This window comes from Cryptomeria japonica, chromosome 2, assembly GCF_030272615.1.
Source record: "Cryptomeria japonica chromosome 2, Sugi_1.0, whole genome shotgun sequence".
In the NCBI taxonomy this organism is placed as follows: Eukaryota; Viridiplantae; Streptophyta; class Pinopsida; order Cupressales; family Cupressaceae; genus Cryptomeria; species Cryptomeria japonica.
The window spans coordinates 637,748,646-637,764,367 of NC_081406.1; the positions used below are offsets into that span (position 1 = coordinate 637,748,646).

At 36.3% G+C, this 15,722-nt stretch overlaps 1 protein-coding gene across 3 annotated transcripts in view; it reads left to right on the forward strand.

Annotated features, from left to right (window-relative positions):
• The first annotated feature begins 311 nt into the window (after nt 1–311).
• Nucleotides 312–15,722, forward strand: part of LOC131055405 (uncharacterized) — a 64,554-nt gene continuing 49,143 nt past the window's right edge. The window contains exons 1-2 of one of the 3 annotated variants that reach the window (XM_057989874.2): nt 319–428; nt 1,307–1,550. In XM_057989874.2, the coding sequence (XP_057845857.2) occupies nt 1,525–1,550 (26 nt within the window). In that variant the 5' untranslated portion in view covers nt 319–428; nt 1,307–1,524. Of the gene's footprint in view, nt 429–1,306; nt 1,551–15,722 lie in introns of all 3 variants that reach the window. The other 2 variants (XM_057989882.2, XM_057989893.2) reach the window with 2 other exon arrangements.

Here is a 15,722-nt window from a genome sequence, read left to right on the forward strand (position 1 = left end):
AATCTTTGATTCTTGAAAATTATTGTTTCTTTTATTTAGAATAAAATTATTATTTTCTCTTATTTAAATATCGAGATTTAATGATTATAATTATAAATATTTTGTTCTTTTGATATAAATTATATTTTCACTGTAAATTAATTTTATGATAAATTTATTATATAAATAAAATATATCAGGCTTTTGGTATTTGATTTTATTATATAAAATAAAATGATTCAAGCATTTTTTGTTTTTTATATTTAATATTCTTCAAATTAAATTAAAAATATAAATATAATTTTATAAAAGTCTTCACGTCTCACATTCAACAGTTATGTATATTAGGCCGACCTGACCTTAATTTGAAACAAAGACGACATTGTTTGAGGAACGACAGGGTTTACCTATCGTTCATGTAAGCCAAACGCCTGAAGCTCATTTTACTGGTAAGTTTGCACGTTCCATAAGCCACATTTTTTTGTTTTCGAAAGTATTCTCGATTGTTGATTTTTTCTGTTTTTAGGGCATTATGCTAAACAGTTAAAGTGCCCTCTTTATGGTTCTACATTTTGCATACATGTCCGCCATAGTAGTTGCATCCATGACATCTAACAAATTCCCCATTCCATTAATCTTTGATAGATGCCCGTAGGCAGGGAGAAAGCAGGGAAAGGTTTTTAAGTCTTGCTTTATACCTGCCGATTGCATTTGCTCGAAAGTTTCTAGATACTTTTCAACAAATCTAGTTTGTGAATGTTTGGCATTCGTTGTAGGGCATGAGACAACATGTCTTTGAGGCATTTTGTTAAACAATTTGTGTACCCTATCTATGCTTCCACATTTTGCTAACATGTCTACAACGGCGATTTTAACTACAACATCTAATACAATCTCTGTATCCTTTGTCCATATCCTTTTCATAAGCTCCCATTTTGCCATTAGCAGGGAGGAAGTTTCAGAAGGATTGATGGTTGATCCTTGTTAAGGATGGCGAACAGGCCATTCTGAAAATTTGCCTACTCATTAACCAAAGCAAAGAAGGTAAGTTGAGCATGTTGAATGTGAACCCAACAGTCACTTCGTTTCCCTCCAATGACTGTTGGCTCTTCACTTTCTGGATAATGTTATCATAATTGTTTGTAAAGAGCAAGCTATCGCTGTATGTAATCATCTTAAAACAGTGAATAATATATTGGCCTGGTTGAGTGTGGATGTAGCCTTTTAGGTGAACCACTATAAATTTGTGTTGTGTCTTATTTCTGAATCTCTATTTCTGTTTTGTTTTTTGTTCATCTGCTCTTATTTATTTAACAATTGGTATCAGAGTCGGTTGTGTTCAGCAGGATTATTTGTACTAGAGAGTTTTGTGGTGATCATTACATGTTAAAGCAAAGAAATTGGCAACTATGCTGGATGAAGATTGGGATATTCTGGATAGAAAAGCACTGGGGGTGATTTGGTTGTGCTTGTATCCATCTGTAGCATTTAACATATCTAAAGCAACAACAGCTGTTGATTTGATGAGTATTTTGGAAAAGTTGTATGAAAAACCTTCAACATCGAATAAGGTATTTCTAATAAAACGGTTGTTTAATATGATAATGGTTGAAGGTGGTTCTGTAGTAAAACTTTAAAATAATTTTAATACCGTTATCAGTCATTTAGCTTCTGTTAAAATATGTTTTGGTGAAGAAGTTTGTAATGTCCCTTGTAAGATTTCCTCTATCTTCACAATCTAATGAGACGATTATACTCTGGATTCTTAGGGTTTTGATTAGAAATGTCTAATGGAATTATCGTTATGTAATATTCAAATCAAGAAGAGCTTAATTCATGAGATTTATATGAATATGGAATGAAATAATAAAACATTCTTAACTGATATAAAACTCAATATGCAATGGATCTACAAAATGTGCTATGATCATTGGAATTCTGATGGTATTATTGTCTACAAGAGTATTGGTTCAGAGCTTTAGTTGGTAAGATCTCTGTCCTTGACTTATTTCCTTATGATCATGCTATTTGAACTGGTTATGAATCTGATTGGAATTACAATTTCTGTTGCTCTTCCTGTTATGGCTTTGTGTTTGTGCAACCTTGACGCCGTCTCTGCTATGATTCCTCTTTGAGCATGTGTCCTTCACCTTGCAATAAAATGGGTTCTCACCCTCCTCTCACTTGGTTGACTATTGGCTCGTGTGAGCACTGCAGTTATGAAAAAATATATATAACATAACTTTTTGATCCTTTGCAAGGAAATTGTGATCATCCTTAAGTATGCCATGATGAGACATGATGTGAGAAGTTGTCTCAACATCCACAACCCTTTGCAACAAGTGCCTAATTTGTGTCTCTTCCTTATAATTTAATTGTCATTGGTTAACTAACTAATTGCAGATCGTGATAATTATTCCTTGGTCAGTGATGATGTATGAGACAACTGCTTGCCTTTGTGGATTAAAGGTATTCAATATGTTTGTTGTTAGTTACTACATCGATCACGATATCGTGTCGATTGTTACTTTCGGATTCTGCCAGATTACATGACTGGTAATAATGCCAACGTTTGGTCTTCATTACACTTGATTATTGATATGCAATATTTAATAGTTGCTTCCCATACTTGCTTTATGAAGGCATCTAATGCCTAAAACATTAGCTCCTACAGAAAATCGAGAGGTCTTATAATAAGACAATTTTCTCAAAATCGATTTTTCTTTCAAGGCGGGGGACATGACAATGTTCGGTCCTTGTTAATTTTGTCCTCTTTGCTAGAAAGTTGGAATAGCTTGGTTATGGCAGTTAGTAACTCTGTTTTTGGTTTAAATACAATAAAATTTGATGATGTTGTTGGTGTAATTTTAAGTGAGGAAATGTGAAGGAAGAGCATGGGTGAGACTCCAACATCAGGTAATGCTTTGATTGCAGATGATAGGGGAAGATCAAAAGAAAGAGGGAAGAGTCCAAGAGATAGTGATAAATAACGAAGAAGGTCAAAATCCAAAGGTAGAGATGGTGGTTGCTAGTATTGTGGCAAGCAAGGCCATATCAAAAGGAATTGTTGGTCTTACAAGAAGACTATAAATCAACCAAAAGAAGAGGTAGCCAATGTAGCGTATCAAGAAGATTTAGGTGTTCTTATCTCAACCAAAGAAGAAATTGCAACTGATGTTTGGGTACTTGATATGGGAGCGCCATTTCATGCCACTTCGTGCAAGGAGTATTTCAAAAATCTGCAAAGCGGTGACTTCGGTGAGGTTTTTCTTGGTAACAATAGATCTTGCAATATTGTTGGCAAAGGGGATATTTCATTAAAACTGAAAAATGGGAATTGTTGGTTGTTGTGGGATTCTAGATATGTTCCCTAGCTTAAACAAATTTAATCTTTGCTGGTCAATTGGGTTCTCTAGGATGTGAAATCAGTTTTGAATCCAATAGGTGGAAAGTAACAAATGGGGTCTTGGTAATTGCTTGGGGCAGCTAATTAGGCACTTTGTATGTAGTAGAGGGTCACCCTAAAGTGGAAGTTCATCGTACTTTAGATTCGCCATTGTGTGAGATCTTGGCTGCTCGAAGAGGCTTTTGGATCAGTTAGATGATGTTGCTGATTCATTTATTGATGAATTCCTTAGTATGCTTGAATATGATAAAAGTAGTGACATGAAGTAGATAGCAACAAAGAGCCCTGATATTCAGAGTTTAGATGTTGAAAAGAAGACTAGTGGTTTAGTTGCAGGCGGTCTAAATAGAAGCAACTCCACTGAGGTTGCCAGTCTTGTGAACCAATTAGACTACATGCAATCAGATGGCCGTAAGAGTTTTATTCCAGAAGTAGTCGATTTTCCTATGCAGTAGGATTCTAATGGAGCACTTGGGGCTATGCCTAAATTGGGTTCTCCTAAATTTGGTCACAAAAAGGATGACCATCGGTTAGGATTCATTGATAATGAGGAGCAAAACAGGGGTGAAATTGTTGCTAGAGAATATGATTACAACCATTTTTCAAATGTTGCTTTACATCCTCAGATCATGCGTAAAGGCGAAACGTGACTATGGGGTTATGGGTGAATGCAAGAACCCAAAAGTAATTGAGAATTCATAAGGGTCTTGAAAAACACCATCTATTGTTGCAGTGAATAAAAAAGAAGAGATGCTTGTGGATATCCTTGCTAAGTGTCAAGCTGTGACTAATGCTTGTAATGGACATGGGTCTGAAATGACAGAAGCAAAGGATAACATGGCCAATCCTTGTAAAAGATTGAGAATTGATCCTCACGTAGGACAATTAGATACGTCTAAGGGAGCACCTAGTAGACACAAACTAGAAAAAATGAGATAATTGGTATTGTGGCATCATCATTCACTCATTCGGATTGGGATTCAAATCTAGGGTCATGTTATGCTGTTTTAAATTTTGATGGTTTTGGACATTTGCAAGTGGAACATGCTCTACTGTGGTCATCCTATAATTTACAGACAATAGTCGGAAATAATGCTCATATGCATAGTACACAGGGACATGCTACTTCACAGGCATTAAGGAATGAACGCCTTTTGCAACTTGCTTTGACAAGGTTTTGGAAAAATGACCCTGCCACGTGTTCTTTCCAAGAGTTGCCTTGCTTACAATTGCCTAACAGAGGCATAGAAAACATTGAATCAGATGGAACCAAATCAAGAAGGTTTGATATGCGAAGATGCAAATGTTTTGCTGTCAAAGTTTGTTAAGGTTGCAATCAAGAATAAATTAAGTGTTGTAGATAATATTGAAGGAGATGTTGCTGGAGGATGGAATTCCACATACGTATTTGAAAATAGTGAATAATAGATTGCCTTGCTCGAGAGTGGATGCAGCCTTTTATGGTGAACCGGTATAAATTCATGATGTGTCTTATTTCTGAATCTCTATTTCTGTTTTCTTTTTCATCATCTTCTCTTATTTATTTAATAGATCATGCTAGCAATTGGTAGAAAGTTTGCCTCTTTGTTGCATTTCCATGCAACGATGGTGAAATGTCGCTTCCTCAAGTCTTTCACACAATTTACACACCTATGATCGATCACTATTTAATTTCCAACTGGTAATAGCTCCTTTGACTAAACCAACAATAATCACCTTATAATCTCCTACAACCAGCTTTTGAATGCTACGGAAACAATGAGCTTCAATACCTTCATGGAGGATTCACCATTTAAACCCATGTTCTATCAGGTTCATTCATATGGTTGTAGTACCTCCAAATTTTTTATTATAAACACTCCATCCTAATGCATCTTTCCGATTATAACGTGTTCCTTATTTTACCATGTATTTGAACTTCCCATTGACATTTTTCACATCTCTTTTCATTTCTACCTCTTTTATATTTGACAATTTTTTTGTCTAATTTTTTTTACCATATTCTCGACCAACCTATTTGGAATACTTGCTGACAGTAAGTCCTTATTAATAATACTTGTAAAATCATTTGACATGTGAATAGGGGTTATTGTGATCACTCACTATGACAATTTTGAAAAGGATACAACTCTGTTATGTGTGGATTAGGATGCCCCAATAAATAAGTGCAATCTTGAGATAATCGATATGTGTGGAGTGAATATAGGGTGGTAGAGCTGAATTTGATTGGGCAAGTTGGTTAAGATACAGTTAGAGAAAATCTCTTATTTTCTACTAGGTGGTTGGAAATTACAAACAACTTATCACACCTCAAATTAGGTTAAAAGAGGTGTTGGAATTTGTGCCATCTCATTGGTTTAGCACATGGTTTTGGATGCCACTAGTGGTTTGTAGGTGAGTTCATTGCCTAAATAAACAAGCCTTGAGTGAGTGGTTTAGGCATTCTCATCCTGATTTGGAGCATTATAGGGTGAATGTTGGAGACAAATGTTGGGCTTTTTAAGTGCTAAAAGATTGCTTTTGTAGAGTTTTACTGTTGGTTTGTCTCTTGAAAATTGAAGCCAAAAGACTTCCAAGAAGAGTTAATCTTTGAAGTGTATTGTAACTATTTTGTTGCTGGGTTTTCTTGGGGTATATCATGTGTTTTTCTCTTCACTACTCTAAATTTATTTTTAAGTGCTAATATTTTGTTGAAATAATTTAGATCTAGTTAATCAACATAACTTTTGTTATTGGACAAAAGGAAAATTGTTGTATTTCAGTGTGTTATTTTCTCAACAGGGTGACATAAAAATCCATAGAATAGACGATGGAGAGTTTTGCTAGCTCTATTTTGAGATTTTTTGCAAGAATAATGAATAGCAAGGCAAATGATCTCCCCATACACACATTAACAAAATGGAGTGGTTGAAAGGTTGAACAGGACATTAATGAGAAGGCAAGAAACATGCATGCTAGTGTCGGTCTAGAGTTTTTTGGACCTAAGCAACAAGCATTGTTTGTTATATCATCAATATGTCTCCTACTTCAATACTTATTGATAAAATTCCATGAGTTTTGGAATGGAAGAAACCTTTTCATGTTCATTAAACTAATCTTTGGTTTTGATGCATTTGTCCATGTACTTAAAGTGAAAAGAACCAAGATAGATAGTCAAGTGGAAAAATATTTTTCATTGGTTATAGTGAAATGGCTATAAGCTTTGGAATCTTGTTTCTTTTAAAGTGTCATAGAAGGAAAGAAATCAAAAGTTTTTCTAATGTTGGTCAACCAAAGGAAAGTGAAGAGAAAGGCAATAAAAAAGTTGAGATACAATTTGTGATGTAAAATACAAAATTCTAGTATTTGAAAATGAACCTATTGAGGTTTGTGGATAAGTAAAGGAAGGGTGAATATTCAAACAAGAACTTAGGATAAAGAGTTATATACTCCACCCTTGAGAAGGTCAACAAGAAAAAGATAGCAACTAGAAAGGTATAAGCTATTAAAGTAATGTTGTTATATTTATTTGTAATGGTCATCTAGTTTCTTTTTTTTTGATGGAGGTCGAGACCTGCGAGCACGACAACCCAGCAAGGGCATGAAGCCCACGAGCTACCAGCCCAACGAGGGCCTTCACAAAGTATTTTTTGCCACCTGATACAGGGGCACTAGCCAATAGGCTGAACCTCTTCGGCTAAGAGCCAAGGACCGAGGGGTATCCATTCTGCCAAATTCGCTTGGGGCACGATCCCGACCTCATCCCTTATGATGTCGGAGCCTTGCACTCAGCAAGACTTGATCCCTGGTGGGCTCATTTGGAGCCATTCAACTTCACCAGTAGACCAAGGGCCCATTGACATCTAGTTTCTTTTTAGTAAGTTTCCTTTTCTGTTTATAGTTCATGATTGTTTTCATTATGGAAAGATCGTCTTGTAATTTCCTATATAAGGAGTATTCCTCTCCTTAATTAATTACAACATTGAATTATCATGTCATGGTATCAGAGTAGAAGTTTCCGTAAGTTTTTGACGATTTTTTTAAAAAATTTGTGGCTTTTACCTAGAATTTATTATTTTTTGAAATGATTTTTATGAAAAATTGTCGTGGGTTTTTTACTGTATAATTGCGTATGAAGATTTTTTTTTGAGTTTTAAAAGTTCAAAGAATCATGCTTTGTTGTGAAGCTTGAGGGTTTGTGATCTGCATTTTTGTGGCTTCTTTTTGAAGTTTTTATTTGGGCGTATTTTCTTCTTGAAAATCACACCGAACTTCAAAGAAAAATTACATATTGAGTGCAAATCGCAGGGCGTGAAAGTTCTTTTGCTTTGTGGGTTCGAGGGTTCTACTCGGGATGTTTCTTCTATGAATTTGCAATTTCATCTTTTGTAGTAAAAACGCGGGTTTTTTTGCAGGAAATCAAAGGGTTTTCGAAGCATCACGAAAGAACGCATGGGTAATTTTTTTCACGACGGATCGAGGGTCTTTTTTGTGGGTTTTGTGCGACTTATTTATTTTCGCTACGACTTGTTCTTTTCCCGAGATGGCTCTTCACGATGACAGGTTTTCTGCAAAAAATTCTACCAGTTTTATCTGCAAGATTTGATGGTTTTTTAATAAAATCGTGGGCTGCTGCAAAGTTTGTATGAGATTTTTTGAGTTTGAGCTAGGGGTTTTAGATGCCTGGTTTTCTTTTTCGCACAACTTGGGTCTGGCTTTTTTGCATGATGACAAGATGTTTTGTTGTGTGAAGATTTTTTGGAGGGGTTTTCGAGTTTATGACAACCTTGCAGTCTGTTTCTTCTCACGATGGCTTAGTGTTTTTTTTCGCACCATCATTCTTTTGCACGATTTTCTAAAAATTGTGGGTCTGCTAAAGGTTCTTTTTGTCGCACAAAGTCTCTGTTATTATGTCGCATGAAGTCTGTTTCCTGTCGACCTAGGGTTTTAGCGTGTGACCTAGGGTTTGCTAAGACCTGTTTTTTTGATGGGTTTTCAGATTTTTTCCAGAAACCTCTATTGTTTGATGGCTTGCAACTCTTGAGTTGCATTTGGCAGTTTCAGTATGTGATGATGAGCTTTCAAACTTAGATGCATTATTCAAACTCAGATTCATTATTCATATCAGTAGTTGCACTTGTTGTCAAAATGTTTGTTTGTTGGGCATTTTCTTTCAATCGATGAAACATGTTTGATACATCCATGGTGGTATTTGGCAATAGATTTACAACATCAATATCAATGGTAACATCATTGTAGTATTGATCATGTTGAATTTTATAGACAATTGCATCCATAACATGATGCTTGTTTACATAACAGTCATAGTTCTTTCCTTCTATGTTGGTCCTATGAACGATGAGCACCTCAAGGTCTTGCAACCTTCGAGCTATCATTGTAGCAATACTTGAGATATCTTGTGGAAAACTTATGGTATGGCCATTGTACTTATATTGGGTTTTTCGTTTTTTGTGTGATTTTTTCATACAAAAATCATGGGTTCTTTTTGACAATTTTTGAGTTTGTGGGGCTGTACCATTTTTTCCACAAAATGAAGTTAAACAAGGTTTTTGCTGATTTTTGCACAAAATCGTGTGTGATTTCAGCATCGCTTCAAGGGTTTGATGATTTTTCCACAAAATCATGGTACAGTCTTATAGTAAGTTTCAGTTTTTTTGCTGATCATTTATCAACAAAAATCAAAGTTTTGGAGAAGTTGATCTTGGTTTCTGTGTCTCTAGATAGTGGGAGGGATAGCTTTGTTACCCAACATCATGTTGGAAGGATTGTGTGAAACTTGGTCATATCCAGAAGTTCTTTAGAACCAAGGAGGGTCTCAATAGGCTCATGTCACAGAGCGTTTTGAGAAGGGGGCAACCTTTTATGTTTTTGTGGCCAAATGATCTACAGATTATGTCAAGTCTTTTGTAGGGTAGTTAGTGGAATGACCATTAAGAGAGGGTATTAAAGTAATATTGTTATATTTATCTATAATGGTCATCTAGTTTCTGTTTAGTAAGTTACGTTTTTTGTCTGTAGTTCACGAGCGTTTCCATTATTGAAAGATTGTCTTGTAGTTTTCTATATAAGGAGTATTCCTCTCCTTAATTAATTACAACATCTAATTATCATTTCAATAGCTCTATTGAATTTCATTGCATTTTTTTTTAATTTGCAACTAATGATGATCCTAGAAATGTGCATAAAGATTTGTCATCAAAAGAGAGCAAGTTTTGGAAAATGACCATGAACAAATTGATGGTTGCTCTTGATAAAAATCAGACTTGGGATTAGATGATCACCTCAAGGAAGGTAGGATTTGGGTGCAAATGGGTCTTAAAATGATCACCTCAAGGAAGGTAGGATTTGGGTGCAATTGGGTCTTAAAATGAAAACCTAGTTTTGAAGAACTGGAAAGGTATAAAGCAGCATTGGTGGCAAAAGGGTATTCCTAAGTTGAGGGAATAAATTTTGGTGAGATATTTTTTCTTGTTGCTGAGTTGAATTCAATTAGATTCCTACTATTTGTCGTTTTTTCTTTTGATTTAGGAGTAGAATAAATGGATGTGGAAACAACTTTCTTGCATAGGAATCTAGAGAAGGATATCTGCATGCAACAATCTGAGTGTTTTGTGAAAAGATCTTTTTTCACCAAAAAGCCAAGGATAAAATGTTTTGCGAATTGAAGAGTCTCTTTATAGTTTAAAATTCTCACCTAGAATGTGGTATCAAAAGTTTGACACATATGCCTTGAAACTTGGATGTATTTGTAGTAAAACTATTGTTTTTAAGATCAGAAATGCAATAAGCAGAAAGCATAACACATAGAACAATGAACACAATATTTTACCCTGGGAAAACCCTCCTACTCGAGGGAGAAAAACTCAGCAAATAATATCTTCTTAAGGAATAAGTGCAGAAGTTTGCATACAAAATTGGGCCCTTGAATTTGGCCAAGTCTTGTACAATAATATATGCTACTTCTCCTTGAGCGAATGATAATACTTCTTCAAAGAATCAGATCTGGAGCTGAAAGATGTGTACTGCTGCTAGGAAAATGTGAATTGGAGAGGCGATAATGTGGAGGCTCCACCTCCTTTATATAGCAAGTTAGGTGACCACCTTTCTAGGGCCGACCTTTGTAATACAATAATTGTTTATAATATAAGGCTGACCTGCCTTAAATATTTATTCTTTTGTTTTACAATACAAAGGCTGACTTGCCTTGAATCAATTATATTAAGGAAAAATAGCTCCTGAAGCTACAAAACACTAACACTCCCTCTTAGCTAGGGAGGTATTTTCAAGTATCCTCGTCATGGAGTCTCTCAACATGACGCCCACAATGGCTACACCCATTTGGGGAAAACCACTTCTCAGTCTCAGAGATATTCATCATGGAGTCTCTCAACATGATGTCCACAATGGCTACACCCATTTGTGAAAAACATATTTCAGTCTCAGAGATGTTCATCACGGAGTCTCTCAATGTGATGTTCATCACGGAGTCTCTTAACATGATGTCCACCATGGCTACTCCCATGTGTGGAAAGAAACACATCTTAGTCTCAGAGATGTTCATCACGGAGTCTCTCAACGTGATGTCGTCATGGAGTCTCTCAACATGACGTCCACCATTGCTACTCCCATGTGTGGAAAGAAACACATCTCAGTCTTAGAGATGTTCATCACGGAGTCTCTCAACGTGATGTCGTCACAGAGTCTCTCAACATGACATCTCATCTCAGTCTTAAAGATGAACAAGGGCTTGCACCTCATATTTCTTCATCTCAGAGAAATATACACTACAAGGGCTTTCACCTCATATTTCTCTGTCTCAGAGAAATATACACTACAACAAATCTTCATGATGATGTGACTCCCTCTGAAGCTCCAAGCACTTGCATCAATCTCCTGACCTCCTCATCCAAGATTGCCTGCAATGCTTTCCTTAGAGGAACGGTTTCCAATGCACACCTTTGGAACTTCTGACATGCTAGAGTTGAGGATTGTCCTCCTCGACCTCATCCCAGATCACCCTATTCTGAATAGGTTTGCGGAGCTACCAATGTCAAATCTAGATTGACTGTGCACTTCTGTTCTCTGTAGCTGAAGAGGTCTTTCAAGGACTTTAGCACCTAGCCTTGCAACACTGCAACCTACTTAGCTGACACCTTCACTTCTTCACAGAACTTCCTCTTGATCCCTGCCTCAGAGATTGCAAAGAAATCCTCCGGAAGTGAACTTCCCTCTATTGATCAATCTTAGAACCTTAAATGCTCTCAACTCGTGCTTTGAATTCTCAGAATTCAACTCCCTCTGAATGTCATTTCCTCCTCTTTGAAGTAGCTGATCGCAATGATAGGTTGTCCGTTGTTTAGTGTCTTCATCTATCTCAATCTCCTTTGCTGATGCAAACTCTCCATCCAAGGTTGACCCAACCTTGTGCCCTCGAGAGTGTTGAAATTAGTAGCTAGCTCGGATTATATTAGCTCGGATTATCAAACCTTAATGTTGCTAAAAGCAATTACAGTTTGATCATTATCTATGCGTTTAAACTCATTAGGGTTGGGCCCAAAATAATTGTAATTAAATTGTAATAGGTCTGGACCTATTCTGGGCGATAAAAGAAAGTCTTGTAATTAATCATGCCCTATATGTAACTTGTGGGGTTTTGGCGCCAAGTTAAAGGATAAAATTAAGATTATATGTGCTAGCCGACTTAGGTGAATTAAGGAGGCCAAGTCTCCTATATATGCAAGTATCATTCATTGTATCTACACATCTTTAGCGAACTTCTCCATTCAGCAAGTTCAATCTTCTATCAGTGAAATACTCCTAGCATCAAAGAATCTCCTTCTAGCATTAGCGAACTATTGGAGAAAGTAAACAAACCCTATCCAAGGTCAGCAGACTGTCTGTCTCGGGCAGCAAATTGATTTGCAGGTGTAGTGAAGCTCATCTACAAGACAATAGAGGCAGCGAAATCCTTCCTAGGCACAACGAACATATCTCCAGGTCTGCAATTTATGAGTGATCAGCAAACTCCATTTGTGGACTGCAGATAAGTTACATGCTTGTTCTATTTGCTGACCTAATACTACTCTGTTAAATACTTAATGTGCTGAAGCTAATTGTAAAGAGACCCACTGATTGTTGATTAATAAGATTTGAGAAGTTTGGCTGGGTTTTTCACCTCCAAGAGGGAGGTTTTCCCAGGATAATTGTTTGTGTTGTCTTGTGTTTCGTTTGCATTGTTTACTCCTGAGTTTTATTATTAAGTCTGATCACTAAAACTAACATGGTATCAGAGCTTTAGGTTCAGTATAAAGTAATTAGATTATCAGTTATCCTTCATTTTCAGTTTGCTGTTTTAGTTTTGCAAGATGGTTACAAGACTGAAGGTAGAGGACAGACTTGATGGTGCTCTCAATTTTACTTCTTGGAAAGTTCGTGTTCTTCTTGCCCTTGAAGAGATTGAGCTGTTACAGTTTGTGGAAGACAAGGATCTACCTGAACCCTTAGATCCAGATGAGTTAAAGTCGTTCAAGAAGAATGCTCTTAAGGCAAAGAAGTTCCTAATTGATTCTGTAAAGGATCATCTTGTTCCAGTCATCTCCAAGTTACCTTCAACCAAGGAGATGTTCAAACACCTAGAAGGAATATACGAAATCAATAACATCAGCCAGGCACTTACTCTAAGGCAGCAACTTCTTCAAATCAAGATGAGCAAGGGAGATTCAGTAATGTCCTTCTTCATGAAAATTTGAGAATTGAAGGACCAACTCAGCTCCATTGGAAGTGAAGTTGTGGACAAGGATATTTTCATGATTGCATTAAAATGGTCTCCCTGATCCTTGGGATCCATTCATTCAAAGCATAAGCGAAAGAGTTGAATTTCCCTGATTTGATCACCTCTGGTTTGATTGCATTCAAGAGGAATCACGCCTAGCTGCAAGAGGAATGCTCAAGGGCATTCATGGAGGTGAGCATCATGTGCTTGCATCTCAACATGTCAAAAGAAAGGGTGGTCTTTGGAAGAAGAACAACTTCAAAAGAGATAGAGACTACATACCTCCTGCTGCTCATGATTCAAAGAAGAAGCGAAGGGATCTTTCACATATCCGTTGCTTCAGATGTGATGAGTTTGGACACTATGCTAAAGAATGTCAAAATCTGCCCAAGCAAGGAGAAGCAAACTTGAATGAAGTTACAGATTTCCAGAGCTGATGACAACCTACAGGCAACCTAGAGACTAATCTGGCACTAGAAGACAAGGGCGATTTGTTTCAGAAATTTATATCTCTATTGATATTCACCCAAACTTCAATATAATACCTCATGCCATGCCTTCATTCTCTTTGAATTAGATCCATCAAGGCATTGACATATTAATATCCTTAACAAAGTCTTTACTTTGAATACTTTATGCTCACGTATTCACTTAATGGTAAATCTCACATGGAACCACTCATGAATGATGCTTCAGTTTTAGGTTTATAACATAATATAGACTTTGAGCACTGACAGTAATCACTAAAAGCAATTACAAGATTTTCTATATAAAAATTTAGACCCTACTGTAGAATGCAGAGCAACTTCGACTCTCTAATGATGCTTCAGTTCGAATAGCTGTATCATTTTCAAAGACTCATACCATGTTGCTCTAAGAAACTTCCAATCTGATTTGATGACTCATCCCCTTCATTTTGTGTACACTATAGCCGCTCCAAATACTAGAATACACACAGGTCTGAGCATAATCTTCAGTAAACTGGAAGTCGTTTGGTACCATAAGATGCAAATACGCTCAGCATGAGACATTTCCGTGAGTTGGCCAGAATGTATCGAACACCTCTGGGTCAACTTAGAGATCACGATTATATGATAACAATGTCTCGATAGCTTTAATTGTGACCAAGACGGTGGCGGCGACAAGTATACAAGTTTTGGTGCCTTCAAGAAAATGATTTCGTTCTTCCAAATCTTATATCGTCTTGAGCTTAATAAAGTTAGCTTCAATGGATATAATATCGACCTCTATGAGCAACAAGATGAGCTTCTACGATAATCCTTGGCCGACAATATTCCAGACATTTCTTTTGCCAAATACAAGGCCATTCACAATTGACGAAAGTCTTTGAGTCTGGGGTGTCTCAAATAGACAAACACTCTTTTGTCTTATTGACAAATCAGATGATCGTCGACTTCAATCATTCAGTAAATATTCAAGACCCACAAATTTGCCTCATTTCCATCTTGTCTACTTTCGAATGGTTTGGTAGGGGAAATAAACTGACGTGTGAGCAGAGATAAATTATTATTTATCGGCTATTTTCTAACATTCCTGACTCTACAGCTTACTAGCATCGACTTGTCTTTATTAAACTTGGTGGTGGACTTGTCTTATCTTCAAATCTTGTCTCTATCTGCCAGATCGAGCTTTGCCAAGGAAGACCATCCCATCCAAAAGCCTAAAATATTGCTAAAACCATGAATTCGATTCTTCTTGAATAAAATTAGCCTTCCCACACTTTGCAAAATACGACACTGTAGTTCTAGATATTTATTGTTGTTAATGTAGATTAGATTTCTTAGTAGATAGAAATAGAGATATCTTTTAATTTTATGTTTCACAAATGATGCTCTTACTAACCTACGAATCTTGCAAGTTACTGCAAGTATAAAGAGGAAATAGTATATGCACACAGTAAGCTGATTCGCCAAGTATGGCTATATTGCTGAGTGTTAAGAATGGACCGATCTTCAAAGGCATGCACTAATAGATTGCTGTTGTATACTTCTTTCAACTTTCTTCAAATATATATAAATTCGATCTTGATTGGCACTAATTGATTTCGGTGCCTCTCCAGTCGTTTTGAATCCGATATATATGAAGGAATTTATGGAGACATGTCTCCGTAGAGTCATGTCCCTACGTGGACATAGTTCGCGTAGAGGCATGTCTCTACGAAGACATGCCAAAACATGCTTTATCAGATGGTTTACATTATCGGTTTTCTCAACACCGATTCACTTGCAATTAGTTTAGACAATAACCATTACAATTTGTTAAGCCGATACACAAAACACGCTGGAAATATGAATCAGTTCGATATAGTTTATCGAACATGAATAATATTAGAATTATTAATGGTGTCGATATCATACTATGCTATCAACATAGTATGATATCGATATTATTAATAAGAATATCGAAATTGATATTGAAGTCTGACTTATTATCAATAATACGATGATTATTGGTAGCACGATTATGATTGTATGACTGATATGAATAACAAAAATATTAAGACAAAGTTAGTCATGTATACATATATATGTATACATGATAGTT